The 21,892-nt window shown below is 40.0% G+C and overlaps 1 protein-coding gene across 3 annotated transcripts in view; it reads left to right on the top strand.

Annotated features, from left to right (window-relative positions):
• Positions 1-21,892, top strand: part of DIAPH1 (diaphanous related formin 1) — a 103,416-nt gene that overhangs the window by 12,123 nt on the left and 69,401 nt on the right. For 2 of the 3 annotated variants that reach the window (XM_078450168.2, XM_060635888.3), the window contains exons 2-8: positions 14,237-14,263; positions 15,296-15,451; positions 18,422-18,523; positions 18,873-19,003; positions 19,166-19,252; positions 20,074-20,137; positions 21,717-21,856. In XM_078450168.2, coding sequence (XP_078306294.1) covers positions 14,237-14,263; positions 15,296-15,451; positions 18,422-18,523; positions 18,873-19,003; positions 19,166-19,252; positions 20,074-20,137; positions 21,717-21,856 — 707 coding nt within the window. The remainder of the gene's footprint in view (positions 1-14,236; positions 14,264-15,295; positions 15,452-18,421; positions 18,524-18,872; positions 19,004-19,165; positions 19,253-20,073; positions 20,138-21,716; positions 21,857-21,892) is intronic. The other variant, XM_060635890.3, reaches the window with a different exon arrangement.

Raw genomic sequence — 21,892 nt, forward strand, 5'->3', positions numbered from 1 at the left:
TTTTTTTTGAAAAAACATGTATTTTCAAAATAACAGTATCTAAACCCCAAATTTCTACTTTTCATTTTTATTTCACTTAGTATTTGAATATTCTAGTTATTATGTCTATGCACATGTTTTTGCAAAGTTGCAATTATAGTTGACACAGGTTTTCTGCTTTTAAAACAATGTATCATAAACATTTTCTAGCTTTCTAATCTAAAAAATGTTACTTTTATTTGAAATGGAAATGTATATTTTATTATAAACGTGAAACACATATTTCTAAGAAAATATAGATGTGTATAAAAATAAAGTAAAACAATCCCCTACCTTGTTTTCCAGAAATTATAGTTATTTTAAAGTAGATAGAACCAAAAAGAAAAAAACAATGATACATGGAAGTTTCTTTGTAGCCTAAGTACTTTGGCCTGAAATTCTGTATTTGTGTTAGAACATAGTTCCACACTATGAGTACAATTGCTCCAAGTATCAGTTGTACCCTATTTTAACTTTTGCTTGTATTTCTGGTGTTAGAGGAGTAATGAGATTTCGCCTCCTGCTCTCCTGCCCCCCTCCCCTGCAAGATTTTTTCAAAATCAGATCTTACTCTAAATTTGTAGGGGCCCAGAAAATGTTTACTTGGTTTCATAAGATCAAGTCTGGCTTTTTGAGTAGTAGTGTAATTTTTGGATCGGTTAAGCTATTATCAGTGGGCTATGATTATTTCTGTGTATTTAGGAATGACATGAGGACAGAAAAAAAAAAGGTGTAACCATCATTTAGAATTGAAGGACTTGAGAGTGGGATTTAAAATAAGGTGGCTTCATACTTGGTGCCTGTATGTAGAAGTAATATCAGCTGCAGGAACTTCCTGTCAGCCAGGCCTTGGGTGTGTCATACATGTGCTCACCCTTGAGGAAGAGTAGATGTCCTGCTACTCACATCACAACATGGGAGGAGAAGACAGTTGCTACGGAGATTGGGAAACAGCATTCCTGAGTCACTGACTATTTCCAAATGAATGGACAACACCCCCCTTTTAAAGGAGCAATTACAATCTAAGCTCAGGCAGTAAAGAGAGAGACCCAGTAAGAAAGTGAAGTATTTGGAACTGGAGAAATGTGTTGAAATTTTAGAAAAACAGGTTAACATTATTGTTTTCTAATCAGGTTTCCCCCATCATCTAAAAGTTGAGTGTTCCTATGAAAACTTTCATAAGTCAAAATGGCATAAAGCAAAGAAGCACTTACCATTAATTTATAGGGAAGATTTTTCGAGCATTCCTAAAAATAACCTCTCTTAGGCTTTTCTGATACCTCAGGTCACATCTTGCTAACGGATGCACAAAACAAATGGAGATTAAACATGGATGCTTACAGACACCGTTCAAAGCGCTGGTGGCCTGATGCTGAGATGCTGAGTGTGGCTGTGCTTGGGGTGCCCTGCCTCTCTTAAAATGCTTGCTAGAAAACAAACGCTGAATGCTATTTTCACTTTTCACCTTTTTTGGTAAAAGCGAAAATCTCTTTTGGATTTCTTTTGGTTAGCAAAAACAGGTACTTATATAGGTCTTTCATAAAAGCGAGGTGGCCTAATATGAACTTTTGAAAAGTGGGGGATACCTGTGTGCATTCACAAGTTTTATCAGAACCTTAGGATGTTTGAAAGGGAAGACTTGCTTACTGATATCTCGCCAGATGACAGACTATATGTGCACTTCCTTCCTGACAGCAAAAGAGGTGGTCATGTCTGCCACACATTGTGACACTGGTAGGAAACTAAGACTTCCAGAATCTGAGCACTTTCTCTGTTGGCAGCTTGTTTTCCCAGCCCATGGGTGGTTCACAGTGCACGGGGCTGCCAGTTTGTTTGGATGGGATTGTAGGAGGAATGCTATGTTCCCAGCCTGGCTTCCACCTGTCTGCTGAGCTGGAATAGTGAAACCTGAGTGGACTTGCCTTCTTTTCTCCAGGCTATCAGCTATCTAGGATGCAGGCTATGCCAGTCCCAGGCTTCAAAATGAGCTAAGCAGTAGGCAGAATGTTGCCTTCTCCTTTTCCCCAAGAGGCTTGCCTTCTTGAACTAACAAGAGGACTATTAGAATGCATTTTGGACCTGTCAGAGGACTGAATCCTAATGTTAAAGATAGTTTTTCCCTCATTTTAATCACAGTTGGGTGAAAGCAGACCCTGATTTAGACAGTTGTGGGGATATTGAGTTGGTTGCTTTGCATTTGTAGGTAAATTGCTTCAAATTTATAACTAAATTAATGAAACGGGGAATGATTAGTTACCCAGTACTCTTTTTAGGACAATTCTAACTTGTGCTTGACTGGTGCTACTGCCTGGAATCTTTTAGGGCTCCCTGGGTAGTATCACTAAAAAGATACTGCTTCTGGAAGACAGGGGTAGATTGAAAGAACGGTCTTAATTAGGAATACAAGATCTTGGACTCTCCTGTGTTCCTTTTGTTTCTTGTATGAATTTTAACAAGTTACCTGTTCAGTTGTGAGTTTTAGCTGTGGGGCTGCCGAGGCAGAATGAAACTAACTGGATGAGCTGCTAAAGTGTTAGTCCTTGAGCAGTTTTTGCTTAGAGATCGTGGAGAACATTGAGTGAGCCATCTCCATTTCTGGGGACTGCCAGTAATCTTGAGGTTTCTTTCCCTTAAACCTATTTAACTTAAGAGTGTTCAGTTAGCTTTATAGTTGATGGTTTCCAATTCTTGGTCCTTTTTGTGCTTTGCTTTTAGTCTTCTTTTTCTTGGAGATACCCTTTTTGCATTATTTTCTTTTGTGAAGTGGGTGCTCCAGTTCTACACAACTCCTGTTGAAGCTTTTGGCATCGATTAATAGTGATGTCAGAATCTAGTTTGTTTCTCTGTAAATGGTAGATGAGATACTTAATTCATTGTCATCTTTGAGCCATTCTTGAAAATCGAAGGGAAAGTTCTTCTCTACATTTGAAGATATTACCCATTATTTCTTTCTGTCTAGTTCTGATTGACTTCTGTATGAGAAGTGAAAATTGAGGAAGGGAGACTGAAAAGTTTCATTGGTTCCATCCTCATATCTCATTTAACTTTTACAAAGCACTTTGCAAAACAAATTGCTTTCCATCCATTTTATGTCTTATTCTTCATACCATTCCTATGAGATGACACAGTCCTAAGGATAAGACTGAAACAGAGATTAAAAGAAAAGCTTACCCAGCCTTTACTGTTTGTTAGTGGAAATGTGGCAAATTTTGCGGCCATGCTGGAGGGGTGTTCATTGGTAATTGAATTCAAGTGCACTTTATAACCTTCTGTTGCCTAAGGAACTATCCTGAGGAACTGGATGTCATTACCATGATAGAATAAAGAGATGAGTCAGAGCCATACCATGCTCCGTATGATTCTGAATGACCTATACCTTACCTGATCCTTCCTGGGTAGGTAGATGAGGATTTGGAAGAAAATTCTTGTTGGCTGTAGTGACACTTGCCATTTTACCTGTAGGTAGCCTGTGTCTTAAGGCTTCTTACTTTTCTTTTTTTTTTTTTTTTTTTTAAATTTTTTTTTTTTTTTAACGTTTATTTATTTTTGAGACAGAGAGAGAGCATGAACAGGGGAGGAGCAGAGCAGAGAGAGAGGGAGACACAGAATCTGAAACAGGCTCCAGGCTCTGAGCTGTCAGCACAGAGCCCGATGCGGGGCTCGAACTCACGGACAGTGAGATCATGACCTGAGCCGAAGTCGGACACTTAACCGACCAAGCCACCCAGGCGCCCCTAGGGCTGGGGGTCTTCTTACTTTTCAAAGGAAGTGGAAGACTCCCTCGGTCACATGTGTCCCATAATTGGATAGTTTCCCCAAGGACAACTCAAAATGTGTCATGTGTCATGCATCAGTCAGCATCCCCTGTGCTCATTTATAGGGAAGGATGTTACTCTTGAAGGTGTGGTTTCATAGTTTACTGAGCTGTCCATAACAATCACAGACTTTGACTTGAAATATTTCCTCAGTTTGCCCAATTTGAATAAAGGAATTAATGAATGAATGTACTGTGGTTAGGATGATGCTCCTAAACCTGTAGTGATGATAATTCTTAAAACACTTACTAAATATTGGGCATATGATATGAACAAGATAAGGGTTTCTCCCCCAAGCAACTTACAATCTGGTCCACAGAAACAGTTACAATAAAGTCTGATTGAAAATATTGAGAGCCTGGCCTTGGTAAGTCCTTTCGTTCCTTTTGTGAAGTGATGGACTGTGGCTAAGTGTATAGTTTATAGATGAGGAATAGCTTTTTCCTTGTGTTGTTGGAGCAGTATCAACTAGTCCAGTCTTCAGGTGTGTATTTTAAAATAGGTCTTTCTGTAGTAAGAACAGCATAATTGCCTTTACAGAATGATCTGTCATCATTCCATTTTATATCTCATAGTTCCCAAGTGGTGTGTGTGTCTGGTTTTGCTTTGTTTTTAATAAATAGGGGAACTGAAGCATGAAGAATTAAAGTGATTTGCTCAAAATCATACTTCTAGTTTTTTAGGATGCTAGAAATAAATCAGGACTCATGGTCTTTTTCCATTAGCCAAAGTTCTAGATAAATTGTGGATTTTGTCATTTTGTTTAACGTGTTAGTTTCCTACTGCTCCGTAAGAAACTCAGCAGTTTAAAGCAAAACCTACTTACTAGCTCACAGTTCCATTCGTCAGAAGTCCAGTATGAATAGTGTGGTTGCATTCTCAGAGTATCAGAGGGCTGAAGTCAAGGTATGTCAGTCAGCTGGGCCAGTTCAAATCTGTAGTCACTGGGGGAAAATCTGCTTCCAAGCTCATTCAGGTGTTGGCCAAATTCAGTTTCTTGGAGTTGTAGAGCTGAGGTCCCTGTTTCTTTGTTGGCTCTCAGCTACTAGAAGCTGCCTGTAGTCGTTTGGCCCCCTTCATGCTCAAGCCAGAAGTGACACGATGAATCCTTGTGTCTCTAACATCTCACCTCACATTTAAAGGCCATGTGTGATTGGGTCAGGCTGTGCAGATTATTTCCCTTTCTTAGTAGTCAATTGTGCTGAATAATACAACCTCGGCACAGTACAGTCCTCGTGGTCATTATACAGGGTGCATATGTCACGCTAGGAATCCTGGGGGACATCTTAGAGTTTTACCTATCCCTGTAAACATTTCCCTTAGACTATATTAGACAGCTCCTGAGCAAGGGTGGATGTCAGAAGAGGAAGAGGTATGAATTGACTGTACTGAGGCAGTTAGTGAATTGCTTTGTGATAATAGGTTTTATAAGAAAACCTGTAGTTCCCAGGGATCCTGGGCCTCTTAGAATCCTTACACTTTGGGGGCCAAACCCATTCAGCTGTAGTGTTCTGGTGATAGTCATGTAGCCAAGAGCCCAAATGTAGTTGTAGTTGTCTGGTTAGCCTGTCAGTTAGCCTGAATAATTTTTTTTTAAGTAGAGGGAGAGTAGTGGAAGAATGGGCAAAATGGGTGAAGAAGATTACAAATTTGCAGTTCTAAAATAAGTCATGGGGATAAAAAGTATAGTGTGGGGAATACAGTCAGTAATACTGTACTACTTTAGTGAGCATTTTATGATGTATATAATTGTTGAGTCACTGTGTTGTGCACCTGAAACTAATACTGTGTATCAACTATACTTTAATTACAATTTTTAAAAAATTAAGTTAGCCTGAACAAAGCATTTAGAAAGTACTGAGGTATAGGCTTGCAGTTGTGGGTTTGCATTTACCTGTATGCAAGCCACATGGTTCATGGGATTAACATCCATGATGAACTGTTCCTGTGAAGCACAATGGTGGAAATGAGAAACACTTTATGCTATGTAATGTACTCTGTTCAAAGTAAAGTTTAATCTTTAAATTTTTTTTTAATGTTTATTCTTTTTTGAAAGAGAGAGATAGAGCACAAGCAGGGGTGGGGCGGAGAGAAAGGGGGACACAGAATTTGAAGCAGGCTTCAGGCTCTGAGCTGTCAGCACCAGAGCCCAACGCTCGGCTTGAACTCACGAACCGAGAGATCATGCATGACCTGAGCTGAAGTCAGACTCTCAACCGACTGAGCCACCCAGGGGCCCCACAGTAAAGTTTAATCTTAATCTCTTATTAGATCTCTGCTAACCTCTCTGCTGCTAAGACGCTACCTAATTGCTTTTTGTTTGGCTACATGAACATCTTATGCCAAGAGACCATCCTTAATTGTTTGAGAATTCTATGCCCTTTTTCTGATGAGTGAGAAAAGTTAAAGATTCAGGAAATTGGATAGAGGTCAGTCTCTCCAATGCTTTTTGTATATCCTTGAGTTTAAAAAATTGCCAGTTCTGTTGCTAGGCAAACAAACAAAGGGAAACTCTGTCTAAAAGACTGCCATGTTCAGTCCCATACACCTGCTTTTTAAAAACTGAAGTGGGGCCCCTGGGTGGCTCAGTCGGTTGAGCGTCCGACTTCGGCTCAGGTCATGATCTCGTGGTCCGTGAGTTCGAGCCCCGCATCGGGCTCTGTGCTGACTGCTCGGAGCCTGGAGCCTGTTTCGGATTCTGTGTCTCCCTCTCTCTCTGACCCTCCCCCGTTCATGCTCTGTCTCTCTCTGTCTCAAAAATAAATAAACGTTAAAAAAATTAAAAAAATAAATAAATAAAAACTGAAGAGTTAATAGATACAACCACTACAACAATAAATCCAGTATGGAAGATAAGTTGTATAGTTCATTTGCATTTATTATAATGATTGATCAGGGTATGTTTCATAGTCATTAAGTCATTTAATTAGTTTGGCCCATACAGCATACCTTGGGATCTTTGGACTTTTTTGTTTTTGGTTTCTTATAGAAACCAAACTGTAAAATGTCTAGGAAGTTTCTTATTTCCTGTAGATGATAACCAAAAGATTTATCTTACCACATATAACATTAGGATGTGGTGAGTGAATCAGAGCCTTGAATTATTCTTTGAAAGGGATGGTGAGGGGACAGCTTTTCATCTCAGTACCCAGCCAAATATATTTATTTTATTTTTTAAGTATATTTATTTTTGATGCTATTGCTTTTGATGCGGTACACCTTTGAGCAATTTTTATTGCTTTAAATAAGATTTAATAACACTGAGTATCTTTTAGAGAAGTGAAGGTCATTTTAGTAAATGCAATTTTGTTGAGCTCTTTTCTGGTACCACCTAATGACCTTTAGAAATTTATTTCCTCACCTAATTCTGTTGAATACGTTTCTATGGAATATTTTTTTTTTAACTCCATTTAATTTTATTTATATAAGTAATCTCTATACCCAACTTCAGGTTCAAACTCACAACCCCAAGATCAAGAGTCACATGCTGTACTGATTGAGCCAGCTAGGTACCCCTTTTTTACTCCTATTTTTTTCTTTAATTTTTTTAATGTTTATTTATTTTGAGAGAGAGAGAGCGCGCTAGTGGGGGAGGGCAGAGAGAAAGGAAGACACAGAATCTGAAGCAGGCTCCAGGCTGTCAGCACAAAGCCTGATGTGGGGCTCAAACTCACAAACTGTGAGATCATGACCTGAGCCAAAGTCGGATGCCCAACTGACTGAGCCACCCAGGTGCCCCTTACCCTTTTTAAAATAAAATGCTTTATGCTGTTAAACAACAACATTCACCTGAATAATTCGAAGATCATATTAGCTTTTTTCAGTTATTCTTGAATTGGGTCACATCCCATCTGGCAAATCAGGAGCTCTGAGGAGCTGTGCAAAATGGAAGCCTTTTATAGGCAAAAGGTAGTGGAAAAAGGAAGTGTCTAACAAAGAGTGGATTGTTTCAAGCAAGGTAACCTTCTTTGGGGGAGGCAGGGGGCCTATGGTGCATATTACCTCACTAGTGCTGATCACATAATTCCAGATTAACTGGTTAAAGGTGACATTCCTGGGAGAGGCTGAAACTACACTTAGGTTAGATATTAAGCCTTGTTTTGCTGATGTGGGGCTTAGTACAAGTGACTCCATTTTGGTCCAGTTGTCTCTTTTTTTTCTTAATGCTTCTATCAGTAATTGAATAAATGAAAGATGATTATAGAACTTGAGTAACAAAAACCTACTCTGTATGTGTAAATGACAGTATTGCCACTGTTAGCTACATGGAAGCTCCCAGAGAAGATAAACGGAGTACCTGGACTCATAGTCTGACTTTAGATTCTCTCAAGAGTTTACAGTGGCTCCTTATGAGGGTATCACTGGGCCAAGCCTAGAGAACATAGAACTCACCATAGTTGAACATCTGGCTAGGCTGCAGTGAGGGTCCAATACTAGATGTCTGACAAGAATATGGTCAGGGGAGTCCAGTGCTCTGTATTTTCTATTTATAAGCTTACCATGGCTAACCTTAGCTCTTCTGGAAAAGTCAAAGTAGAAAAACTCTGTGGGGTGGAATGAGTGTCCTTGAGGTCCTGGAAGTAGAGCGAGGAAGGAAGTGAAGAAGTTATTAACATATGGTTCCAATAAGCCAAGAATCTGGCTGGGTCACTTCACCAGCTATTGTCATTTTAAAAGCCCGGAACAAAAGTGGCTGATGGTGATGGCAGTATTGGAGGGTTTGACTCAGTTCTCATAGTTCCCTTTTAATTGTGCTGTCTGACAAAAGAGTCGGCTCCAATCTTTACCCTAGAGATTTCATTCCCCTCTTTCATGTGTTTCAAGTCTTCTCCTTCTTGGTTTATTCCCTCATTTTGGTGGAGCATATCCTGCAGTAGCTTCCTGAGTTGTATAGGGACAAATTTTGAAAGCTCAAGCTTCTGAAAATGTCTATTCTGAACTCAAAATTTGATTGCTTTGTTGGGTATAGAATTCTCAGTTCAAAATTATTTTTCTTCGTGTTTTTAAAGGCCTTGTTCTGTTGTCATTTAGCTTTTCATGTATTGTTTTTAAAAAATCTAAATCTGTTCTGGTTACCTTATATATCATCAAATTTTCACCCTTTCTGTCAAGTGTTATAGAATGTTCTTTGTATTTAGTGTTTTGAAATTTCACTGTAATATTGCCTTTTTGTGGTCTATTTTTGTCCTTTGTTCTGGAGACGTATCCTTGGGTACTGGGAAATATTATTGCATTATTTCTTGGGTAACTTGCTTCCCTGTTTTCTCCTATTATTTGCGTATTGGGCCTTCCAAACTGATCTTACCTTTCCTCTCTTATTTTTCCATCTCTGTCTTTTTGCTCTACTTTTTGGGAGAATTCCTCAGTTTTTATCTTCCCATCCTGTTGAGCTTTCTCTTGAGTTTCTGTTCTGTTTTCAACTTCTATGTGTTCTTTTTCCTCTGAATGTTTCTTAAAATGGCATTATGTTATCTTTTGTGGATATTAGTGATTTTGAAAATCTTTTTGCATAGTCTATATATGACAAGCAGCACCCCCCCCCCCTTTTTTTATGTCTTGCATTAGTGGCTTTTCTCAAATGTCCAATAACCTGGGTTGTCTGCTAATGTTTAAGAATGAGGGACTAACAAACTGATTGGAAACTGTAGACGAACTGGTTTGTTAAGTGTGCACTTTATGGTAGAACAACTTTGTCCAGTAGAGATACAATGTGAGTTCCATATGTATCAGATTTTCTGGCAGCTACAGAAAAAGGCATAAAGAAAAAAAAAAAAAAAGAAACATGTGAAATTAATTGTAATAATATTAGTTTATGTAATCCAATGTATAAAAATATTTCAATAGGTAGTAAACATGAAATTATTGAGATGTTTTATATTTTGTTTTTAGTATTAAGTTGTTGGACTCCAGTGTTTGTTTTACATTTATATATAGTACATCTCAATTTAGATGTTAAATTTTCATAAAAAGTAGTTGAGGTAAATTTAGACTTTATAAATTTTACAGGTCAAAGTAGATTCACATACTCAGGATATTCCAAACATACTTAAGTTTAACATTAACAATAAAATACAAATTTTTAAATTTAAATTTATTTAAAGTTAAATAAAATTTAAAATTCTTCCCTCAGGCATACTAATGACATTAAAAGTGCTAAGTTATTACATGTGGGTAGTAGCTACCATATTAGATTGCAGAGTTCCAGAGTGATCTACTTGGACTGTGTCAGGAGTTTTAGGTCATTTTTTCAATTCCCAGACAAGGGTCTACCAATTTACCACCTCAGTGGTAAGGGCCATGCTGCTGGGGTTCTGAGAAACTTTAAGGGGGAAGGTGCTAGGTGTCTTAGTAGGTAATATGCATAGATTTGCTTACTCTTCTTTTTGGTATAGTATTCCTGCCCACAACTGTGCCTGGCATCTCCCAGTCACAGACCCTATTTTACTTTCTTGTAAGAATAAAACTTCCAGGGACACCTGAGTGGCGCTGTCTATTTGGTGTCAGACTCTTGATCTTGCAGTTGGTGGGATCCAGCCCTTCACCGGGCTCCAAGCTAATGATATTGTGCAAAGCCTGCTTGGGATTCTATCTCTCTCCTCGACTGCTCCCTCTCGCATGCATGGGCACACGCTCTCTCTCAAAATCAATAAATAAACCTAAAAAAAAAAAAAAAGAATATACTTCTTTCTGCTGGAGTAAGGGAGGGTACTCTCCCAGTGGTATGGGCCAGGAGGACTGGGGCAGTGGGGGAGGGAGGATCTACCTGTAGATCCAAGTGCTTCTTAAACAGCTTCCAACCAGTCCTCCTATTTTTAGCCTATCCCTTCCAACTCCCATTTCCATAGGTTCCTGGGGCTGCTAAATCTTGAACCTTCTGAGGACCTTTAAATATAGTTCGGCTTGGTTATTGGCTTTTCCTACTTTTAGTTTAGGATTCAGCTGTCTTAGGCCTGCTGGGTTTACTGCTTGTCCTATTTATTCACAGCCTCAAAACTTGTTTGCCCTTGTGCTTTTTTCATTCTTCCAACCTTGTAGGCTCTTGCTTTCATCATTGTTATCTTTCCAAAAATTCTTTTTCCGTAGATTCAGAAGGGTTTCAAGAAGGGTCAAGACATTAGGTACTTTTATCTAGTAGTTCCTGTTAATCTGTATTCATGAGCAAACTTGGATATTATAAAAGGTTTCACTTAGTATCTATGCTTCTTCCAATATTTGTGTTTATAGTTAAAGGCTTTAGGGGAAGACTCAGTAGGAAGGACAGGAAGATAAAGTAGTGAGTGCCAACAGGCTAGGACAGCAAGAGTTTGGTTGGGGGCAGAAGAGAATTGACAGCAAGCAAGGAGAATTTTGAGAGGAGAGGCATTTAGAGGCAGGTAGGTTGATTAGAGAACCTAATGAAAAAGCTTGGACGTTTGAGGTGTTAGCCACAAATATAGCTCCAGCAGCATTTATCTTCCTGGACTTCACTACCTTTAGTCATTTATGCTTTTTATGATCTGGAAATTTCTCATTTTGTATCTCAGAATCCACAAAACAACTAATGATACAATGAAAACACTGAGCAAAGCTTACTGTTTGTAAACACTGTATACATAGGACTTGTAAGGAAAACACACATAGTTTTAAGTCAATAAACAGTACACCCTCAATATAGTGTAGGAGCAGGTTCCATTTCAGTAATTGAATTGAGCTTGCTATTTGGGTGTTCTGTTGTGTTTTGAAACTGAATTTTGTCTGTAGGGTGATTCGCTTTCCTGGTAGTTGCTGCCCTCTGTTGGAAATTTTGAGGAAATACAACTTTGATCCTGCATGCATCATTTTTGCTCTCCTTACTCAAACTGACCACTAAAATATGGTTAATTTTTTAAGTAAGTAAATCTGTTTCTAATGTACCAAGGAAAGCAAGGGAAAGTGGTATCTTTCTTTTTATGAAAAGTTATATTTACTTTGATATCAAAGGCAAGAGTTAGTGGGCATTAAGTGGGACCAAGACACAAGAATTTGGAGAATGCAAAGATTTTTGGGCTTCGGAATCTGGAGACTAAAGTTCATTCCCAGCTTGTTGCTGGTCATGTGACTTCCATGATTTACTCTACCTGTCTAGGCTTCAGTTTTTTCATTGACACAGTGAATAGATTTGAGAGCTTCTTCCGGGTTTGGTATTTTAGGAAAGCAGCCCCAGGTGGTGGTATTTGTTCATAGGAAATATAATGACTGAGTCTCAGGCTCTGCCCTGAAGGAACTTAGTCTGGAAAGGGGTAGAGGAGACAGTCAAGAGACAATTGTAATCCACAAGTAGTGCTGTGAGACAGTCAAGTACCTATTACTGTGGAAACATAAGGAGAAGCACTTGTCCAATTAGAGGAGGTATCATCCTGCAGGGCCTGTTTGATTTAGCTTTGAGAGCACAGTCTAGACTGAGGGAAGGAGCAGCCTAGGGAAAGTCTGGGGTGGTGAGACCGCATGATCTATTTGTGGACCTGCAACTAGTTTGGGATGCGAGGGTTTGCAAGAGATGAGGGGGAGAATCCAGGAAGGAATGTCCTATTCCACGGTAAGGAATTTGGATTTTAACCTAAGGGTAGTAGTAGGGAGCCATTGAAGTGTTTTAAATGAGGAAATACCATGGACACCGTGTCATTTTAGAAAGATTACTCTTGGATGTAATATGGATAATGGATTTAGTGTTGGGTAGACAGGACTGGAGGCAGGGAGATCAGTTAGGAAGCTGTTACAGTAAGTCAAGCAGGAGATAATAATTCTGTAAACTTACATAGCGTTAGTAGGGATGAGCAGAAAGGAAATAAAGTCTGTAGGCAGAAGGAACAAGTTGCTGGTTTCCTTTCTCTAACTTTAACCTGTAGCTGTGAGCAATCCAGCTGGCACTGTTTCATTAGACCCAAGTTCTGTTACCTGTGTTACATCCGTCCCAGAATTGTTGGGGTTATTGATTGGTTCTGAGGAACATTTTGAGTTTGGAGGACCAGATCTTAGAAGCAACTGCTCTAGGTGCAAATAAGTTTAACCGTGGCTGTGGCAACCTAAATTGTACATCCTCATCCTTTTTGTAGCTTGTTTTCGCAAGTGCCAGGTAGTAACTAAGGGTGGTGACAAAAGGAACTGTTAGTCTCCTTGGGTGTTGCTGTCTGCCTCACCATCCTTCTATCTTCAGTCCCTAGTTAACAGCACACATAAAGTAACTTTAAACTCCATTGATTCTGAGCAAGGTTCTTAACAGCTTCAGGTATGTGATTAGCACTCAGTCAGTGGAAGCTTGACCTCCTCTGGACCATGGTGGGAAAAGTTAAGATTCACAGTTTACACTGGATTTAACTGACTTAATAACATGAGCAAAAAGAAATAATGGTTTAAAATTAAGTATTAGGGCAAAGAATTCCTACTTTACCACCCTGCTTGTTCCCTTTTCTCTTTCTTTCTTTCTTTCTTTCTTTCTTTCTTTCTTTCTTTCTTTCTAAGTATGGCATGTACATAGAAGAGAACATAAAATGTAGAATAATGAAACCAAGTAGAATATTGTGAGCCCCTTAGAAGCCCCCTTTTCCCCTTCTGCAGTCACACCTCACCCACTCACCCCAAGTAAGCACTGTTTTGACATTTGTGATCATCATTCCTTTCATAATTTTACATTCTAAATAATATAGTGTCCATGTTTTTAAACTGCATATAAATGAAATAAGTTCAATTTTAATGTTTGTAAGTAGCTCTGAGTTCATTTAATTTTTCTGTATAATTGTTCTCCACAGATACATGGTATCTGTTCTACTCTTGATGGCTCTTGGGATTGTTCTCTGTTTTAGGTACTCTGGTGTTGCTGTGAACATTCTTGTTATACACATTCTGGTACCTACATACAAGTTTCTGCAGGGTAGATTTATAGAAATTGATGAGTTGTACATACACATATTTAACTTCACTAGATGATGCCTTGCTGGTTTCCAAAGTGGCCAGAGCAATTTACATTACCACTAACAGAGTGTGAGAGCTCCCGCTCCTCTACAGCTAGACAGACATGAAAATGTTTGCCCATCTTAAGAGTGGGAAGCATTATCATTGTGGTTTTAGTTGGCATGTCCTTGTTTACTAATAGAGTTGAGTATGTTTCATAGGTGTATTGGTCATCAGATTGAGTCTGTGCAGGTCTTTACTCCCCCCCCCCCCCCCCCCAAGGTATCAGGTATTAGTGACCTTAAAACTCTTGATGCCTCTTAGCTAAGGGAATGTGCTAAGGAACACTTGGCTGAAATCTTTTAGTTTGTGGAAAGCAACTTAGATCCTTTTACCTTATTCTTTTTTCCCCCCAATCCATCTGGTATTTGGGACATTTCCTGGAATTTCACTGATCTATCTTCTCTTTCTTCTCCCTCCTTTTTCCTGTTTCCTAGACTCTGAAGCGGCTCATGGCAGATGAGGTAAGGAAATTTTGTTCAGCATGTGCATGTTCTACCTCATTTCCTCCACTGTGATACTTACCAGTTGTCATAACTTTGACTTTCTATAACTTGAAATGGTGATACTGGCTCTATTCTCAGATCCTCCCAAAGCTTTTCCCTAACTCTTTGCTCTGTGTTTGGCCCATTGCATGCATTTCCCTGGGACATTCATTGGTTTCCAAGGGTAGGCACGTTCTTTAAATTCATAACTGACTTGCAGTCTGGATGCAACCCCTATCACTTGAAGTCCCCCAGTGCTTGCAGATACTTAACTTTTATTTTCAAACAGGTGGAGCGAACAAATTGCAGCTTATTGGTGGCTCTTTGATTTGAGCATCTGTACTTGAGTTTTGGGGAATGGTTCATGAATCTTTGGTTGACAGAGAGGTGGCTTATATATCCCTAAAGTACACTATATTCTTTTCTGTCAGTTCAGTGCTGCTAGAGGGCTTAGAAATGGTCAGAGAGCTCAAGAACAAAGTTTTCTCATTTTAGAGAGGTTTCAAATCTTAATACTTCAGATCTCTTATCTTTGGATGAAAGTGAGAGTACAGAGTCAGTATACTAAATTAGATGTCAGAGTTCTTGTTTTCATGTCAGAAGATATTTTTTAAAGTTTATTTTAAGAGACAGAGAGGGAGAGAGAGAGAATGAGCAGGGGAAGGCCGAGGGAGGGAGGGAGGGGGAGAGGGAGGGGGAGAGGGAGAGGGAGAGGGGGAGAGAGAGAGAGAGAGAGAGAGAGAGAGAGAGAGAGAGAGAGAATTCCAAGCAGGCTCTGCACTTTCAGCGCAGAGCACAACATGGGGCTTGAGATCATGACCTGAGCCGAAGCCAAGAGTTGGACACTTAACCGACTGAGCCGCCCAGGTACTGCCATGTCAGAAGACCCTCGAAGTGCCCACAAACCAGAGGAACCTTGCACATATAAGAAGCTAGAGTTTGGCTACTTGATGTGTGGATTGTTGTGTAAATGAAAATGTATAACTGTTAATACTTTTTTCTTTTTCTCAGCTGGAGAGATTTACCAGCATGAGAATTAAAAAGGAGAAGGAAAAGCCCAATTCTGCTCATAGAAATTCTTCTGCAGCATATGGGGATGATCCCACAGCACAGTCATTGCAAGATGTTTCAGATGAGCAAGTTCTAGTACTCTTCGAACAGATGCTGGTAAGTTTCCCACCCCAAAACATTGCTTTTTTTCTGAAAATGCATTTGTGGGCATGGTTGGTACTCTTTTGGGCATGATCTCCCTTAATGAGCCCCTTTTTTACCCGAAGTATTTGTTTATTTTGAGAGAGCGTGGGAGATGGAGAGGGAGGGGCAGAGAGGGAACCTGAGAAACAATCCCAAGTAGGCTCTGTGCTGACAGCACAGGCTTGATCCCACAACTGCAAGATCATGACCTGAGCTGAAATCAAGAGTCCGACACTTAACTGAGCTACCCAGGCACCCCCTACTCACTTAATTAGCCCTTAATTACAAAAGGTCCAGGCTTGACAGAGAACTTTTTTTTTTAATGTTTATTTTTGACAGAGAGCGACAGAGTGCAGATGGGGGGGGGGGGGGCCGGGGGGAGGGGGACGGACAGAATCCGAAGCAGGCTCCAGGCTGTGAGGTGTCAGCACAGAGCCTGACATGGGGCTCAAACTCACGAACTGCAAGATCATGACCTGAGCCAAAGTCAGACACTTAACCAACTGAGCCACCCAGGCACCCCTTAGTTTTTTTTCAAATGTTTGTTTATTTTTGAGAGAGAGGGAGAGAGAGACCAAGCGTGATTAGGGGAGGGAGCAGAGAGAGAGGGCAGAGAGAGAGGGAGCCACAGAATCCAAAGCAGGCTCCATGCTGTGAGGTGTCAGCACAGAGCCCAGCGTGGGGCTTGGACTCACAGACTGCACAATCATGACCTGAACTGAGCCACCCAGGCACCCCAACAGAGAGGTTCTTATTAGCAGTCCTATTAACAAAGGGACTAAATTTATAAGCACCCATCCGTAAGATTGGAATTGATGAGTTAGGCTTGGAGATATCTGATTAGTGACCACCTCCTTAATGTCCTGCCCAGCATTGTGTTAGCCACAAAGACATAAGGTGAGTGCACCAACTCATGGGGTAGTGTGGAGACTACCTTTGGGTTAGCCAGGGTGGGTAAAGTTTCACAAAGAATCTTATAGAAGAGACTGAGTAATGGAAAGGCATAATTTGCTGAACGTCTTCTATTTAGTGGTGAATCTGGAAAGAGAAATCTGATGCTACAATTACTAGAAGACCTTTAAAGATTATGGTTGAAGCCAGTTGAGTAATGAAGTACACAAGGATGTGACTTAATTTCCTGTCCTCAGTGAGGAACACTGAAGAGGACACTCAGTGAATGTCCACTAGCGCTCAGTCTTGAAAAGTTTTGAGTACTTGTTTCTAAGGTTTCATAAGACCTGTATATTGCCTGGATATAGGATTTCAGATTCAAATAGAGACTAGCGGCAGACCTCATTTAATTGAGAGCATGGTCTTAAAATTCTTAACACAGGGCCTGGTATATAGTAAACACTCAGCCAGCACTATTATTCTTTTTTCAGTAAAAGCTTTTAGTTTGTCTCTTAATCCAAGTGCTGTATGAGCCTAACACAATCTCTTGGGTTTGGACTGCCAATTTACATGTCTTTGGGGGCCAGGGAGTTGGCAGGAATAAGTTAGACCAGATAGCAGATGATGAAAAGGAGTGAGGACTGTAGTCGGATGCAGAAGGACTTTCGGCCTGTTAGGAAGGCCATCCGTGATTCAGTGGCAGTAGGCTCTGTAGCACTCCAGTTGGAAATGCCAGTAGTGCCAGATACTTGTATTTTCTAAGGAAGCCAGAAATCTTCAATTTTTGGAGACAGTAGTTCTTTCATAGCATCAACTATCATAACCAGCTTTCAAATTTCACCATTAGATCATTTTTTTGAAAACCATTTGTTTGCTCAAATCACAGTTCCAAGTTAGGTCCATTGTATGAATGTTGTTTTAAGTTTTATTTTATTACAGGTTTCGTCCCTCTGTTTTATCCTTGCTATTACTACAAAAAATTTGTGGAAGAAATCATTTGACTTCTAGAGTTACCCACAATCTGAAATTTGATGACTGCATCTTGTGATGCTAGAAATCTGTATTTTTATATGAAGTCTTCCAAATTTAAAATGTTGAGCTAGCCAAGCAAAATATACTGTGTTTTGGGGTCTGATTCAACCGGAAGGCCACGTACGTTGCAATTTCTGTGTTCAGTTTATCTGTAAAAGGAGAAAAAAAGCACCAGGAATTGGGTCAGAAAAACATCACATTAGTATTACTATTTTGAGGCAGTGTTTCATTCTCTCTTTCTCTCTTTCTTTCTCTCTTTCTCTCTTTCTCTCTTTCTCTCTTTCTCTCTTTCTCTCTCTCTCTCTGTCTCTCTCTCACACACACACAGCGAGAGAGAAGAGAGAGAAATGGAGAGTAGAAGAGAAGAAATGGAAAGTATCCATTTTACCCCTACCCTTTCCCCATTTCAGATACTTTTTCAGACTTGTTGGGTTAAACTGTGCTCATCAAGGTACTGAGCTCAGACACATGGCTATACAAAGGCTCAAGCAGTGCCTTTTCTTCAATAATACACCCAAGTTATATCTGTTGAGGGGCTTTATCAGACTTTTCTAGTTCTTTCTTCATGGGAAAGAAGTTTGTACAGGGACTGAATTAACCAGGGGTATTGGGTGTTTATGCCTGAGAGTGGTGCACATCTTGTGGGTGTTTGGATGATGCCAGTCATCCAGAGGAAATTTTTAAGATCCATTCCAAGTACAAAACCAGTATGTGTGCTTTTCTTTAAATAATAAAACAAATTTTTTCATCTATTTTAAAAACCCATTTTTGTTAGGAAAAACATTAAGAGTATAAAAGTGTTTGTAGGAATCTATGCTAAAATGTTAACCATTAACATTTATCCCTGAGGAATTTTCATTGTCTGGTGATAGCTTAAACCTCAAGGGATCAGGAAAACTTATTTATTCAGTAACTATTTAATTTAACTTCTCACTAAATATACTAAATATTAAACACTGAAAAATTGTAAGGAACTTGATGCAGTTTTGTTTTTTCCTTTTTTCCCCCTTCCTCTACTAGCTGGATATGAACCTTAACGAGGAGAAACAGCAACCTTTGAGGGAGAAGGATATTATCATCAAGAGAGAGATGGTGTCCCAATACTTGCACACCTCTAAGGCTGTGAGTCCTAGGGCAGATACCCATGACGTGGGAGACCCTGCCCTCATCTTGGACCTGTTTGTTTTACCAGTTCCTTAGAACATTGTGTGTCTACATCAGTCTTCTTTTATTCTGTCGTATAAGTCTATTCATGTTTTACTCTCATTTGAGTTACCATTCTTAATATACTTTTTGCCTGATTCAATCTTCACGAAGTCTATGGGGAATGGGATGGGAAATTATGAGTCCCACAGAGTTTGGTAGTAATTATGATGTGTGTCTGCCTTGATATTCGTAATGTAATGACTGATTCTAGTCCATTTGCTGATTGGGTCCAGTGTTGATTAATCTCTCCATATGCTCCATCTAGGGCATGAGCCAGAAGGAGAGTTCTAGGTCTGCTATGATGTACATTCAAGAATTGAGGTCAGGCTTGCGGGATATGCATCTGCTCAGCTGCCTAGAGTCCCTTCGTGTCTCCCTCAACAACAACCCTGTCAGGTGAGGATTATGAAGTGGTAACAAGAATAAGAGCCCAAAGTTAGGGTTTACTGGTGGAGTCAGGATGTCTGAGAATTCTGGATTGGGAGTAAAGAGTTGCCAGGTAGAATTTGGGCAGTTACCGATAATTGATATTGCATTGTCTCTGTCTATTCCTTACAGCTGGGTGCAAACATTTGGTGCTGAGGGTCTGACCTCTTTATTGGACATCCTTAAACGACTCCATGATGAGAAAGAGGAGACTGCTGGGTGAGGACTTCCAAGTTTTGACATCTTCCCAGTGGAGGGTAGTGGGGAACTTGTCTGTATGCTCTAAAGGAGAAAATGGCAATAAAATGAGAAGTTGTGGACCAGGAGAATATGCTGTTAGTTGAGAACAAGGTTTACCTAGGGCAAACTAGAGGCTGAGGGATGATTACAGATGCAGGAAACGGAAGAGGAACATGGTGGATAACACATAAGATTGTGGGTCTCGTAGCATAACTTACCCTATCTGGAAGTGGGGTTGGAGTTCATCCATAGCTGTCCTGGGACCTGGTCTGGCTGGGACCTGAAAGTCTTAGAATACACTTGATGCATTTGAGACTGGGTTTATGATAGTCTTCAAGGTTGGGATAGTTTGGGGGATACCTTGGACTGTCTTAGGCTACCTTGAAGCCAGTCTGACCCACCGTGACTTTTCTATTTCCTGGGATCTTTCCAAGACAAAACACCAGGCCTATACCTCCTGAATGTACAAGCTTGAAACCTTTGAAGTAGTGAGGCAAGCAGTAATAGATGGGATGTTATCTTGATGGAGTTAAGCACTTAGAAGCCTAGAGGGGGTTAAAGAGGAGATTTTAATGTAGTATAAAGTTCTTGGATTGCAGGATTAACCAAAGGTCTTATGGTGGCAATGCCTCTTCAGCTACCTGTTTTTGCCAGTGTTTCAGGGCAAAGTGGTATGTACTAGAATTTACTCGGCTACTAATTGGGGATGTTTTGAAGACCCTTGTTTGCAAGATTGAAAAGTCAAGTGGCAGAGGAGTATAGAATAAAGGGAATTCACTGATTATGTCTCCTACACACAGAGGCTACGATAGCCGTAACAAGCATGAGATCATTCGTTGCCTGAAAGCTTTTATGAACAACAAGGTGAGATTTTTCCTATTCTCATTCCAACCCCCATCATGATCCCTGTTCTTTCTTTTCTGTTGGCAAACTCCAAAAAAGGACTTAGGAATAGGAGGTTCAAGACTTGTAGTGTTCCCTTTTAGTGTTACAACTTTTTGATTGTCACCTAAGTATGTTTCTATGGACCTTTTTTTCTCCAGTTCTGATGTCTGTTTCAGAAGGTAGGTTTGCTTTCCTTCCTCTTTTTATACTTTGTTTTGCTAATTGAATTTCCTGACCTGTGTTTGTTTTTGGAAGGTTTATTTTATTCTCTGGTTATTTGTTTTCCAGACTGTTTCTACCGTAGAATCTTTCTTTTTTTTCTTTGTTTAGTATTTAATTTTTTTTTAGAAGTTTGTTTATTTTGAGAGACAGAGCGGGGGAAGGGCAGAGAGAGAGGAAGAGAGAGAATCCTAAGCAGGCTCCACAGTGTCGGTGCAGAGCCTGATGCAGGGCTCGAGCTCACAAAATGTGAGACCATGCATGAGCTGAGCTGAAACCAAGAGCTGGATGCTTAATCGACTGAGTCATCTGGGTACCCCTGTCTGTTTAGTATTTAAACTCAGGGATCTCACAGTTGTTTGCTTTTGAGTGCAGATATATCTTGCTCATCATTTAATTTTTAAAATATTTAAAATTTTTTAAATTTTTAATAAAATTTTTTATGTTTATTTTTGATAGAGACAAAGCATGAGCCAGGGGAGGGGTAGAGAGAGAGAGGGAGACCCAGAATCTGGAGGAAACTCCAGGCTCTGAGCTGTCAGCACAGAGTCCAACACAGGGCTCGAACCCATGAACCATGAGATCATGACCTGAGCCGAGGTTGGATGCTTAACCAACTGAGCCACCCAGGTGCCCCCTCATTGTTTAATTTTTTTATAATTAATTTACTCCATTGGATGGGAGGGGGCATTAAAAAAAAATACAAGAATTAAAGACTTTTGTTCTTGAAGACCTAGAATTGTGTTTGATTTAGTATAAAATTATTTTGCTATGCTTATCTCTTTAGCTCGGAAAAGTTCTACCCCTGTGTTAGTTTGCTAGGGCTGCTCTACAGAGTATTATAAACTGGACTAAACTGTATTTAACAAGAAATTTATTGTCTCACAGTTCTTGGAGGCTCTAAATCCAAGATCAAGGTGTTGGCAGGATTGGGTCCTTCTGCGAGGGCTGTGAGGGAGAGTGTGTTCCATGCCTCTCGCTTGGCTTCTGGTGGCTTGCTGGTGATCTTTGGCATTCTGTGGCTTTCAGATGCATCACTCCGATGTCTGCCTTCATGTTCACAAGATGTTCTTCCCATGTGCATGTGTGTGTCCCCACGTCTCAGTAGTCACACTGGATTAAGGGTCCACGTTATTCTAGTGTGACCTTGTTGTAACTTAACTAATTACATCTGCCAATGACCCTATTTCCAAGTAAGGTCACATTCTGAGGTACTGGGGATTAGGACTTCAACATATGAATTTAGGTGGAACACCTTTCAATCCATAACAACCCTGACTTTGTCCTTGGTTACTTCCTGTCATCATTAAGCCTCCCTTCTCTGTTCTTGTCCTACTAGTTTGGAATCAAGACCATGCTGGAAACAGAAGAAGGAATCCTGCTGCTGGTCAGAGCCATGGATCCTGCTGTTCCCAACATGATGATTGATGCAGCTAAGCTGCTTTCTGCTCTTTGTATCCTACCACAGCCAGAGGACATGTATGTGACTGCGTTTTCTCCTACATTCTCTTTTTT

Source organism: Panthera onca, chromosome A1 (genome assembly GCF_046562875.1).
Source record: "Panthera onca isolate mPanOnc1 chromosome A1, mPanOnc1 haplotype 2, whole genome shotgun sequence".
Lineage (NCBI taxonomy): Eukaryota > Metazoa > Chordata > Mammalia > Carnivora > Felidae > Panthera > Panthera onca.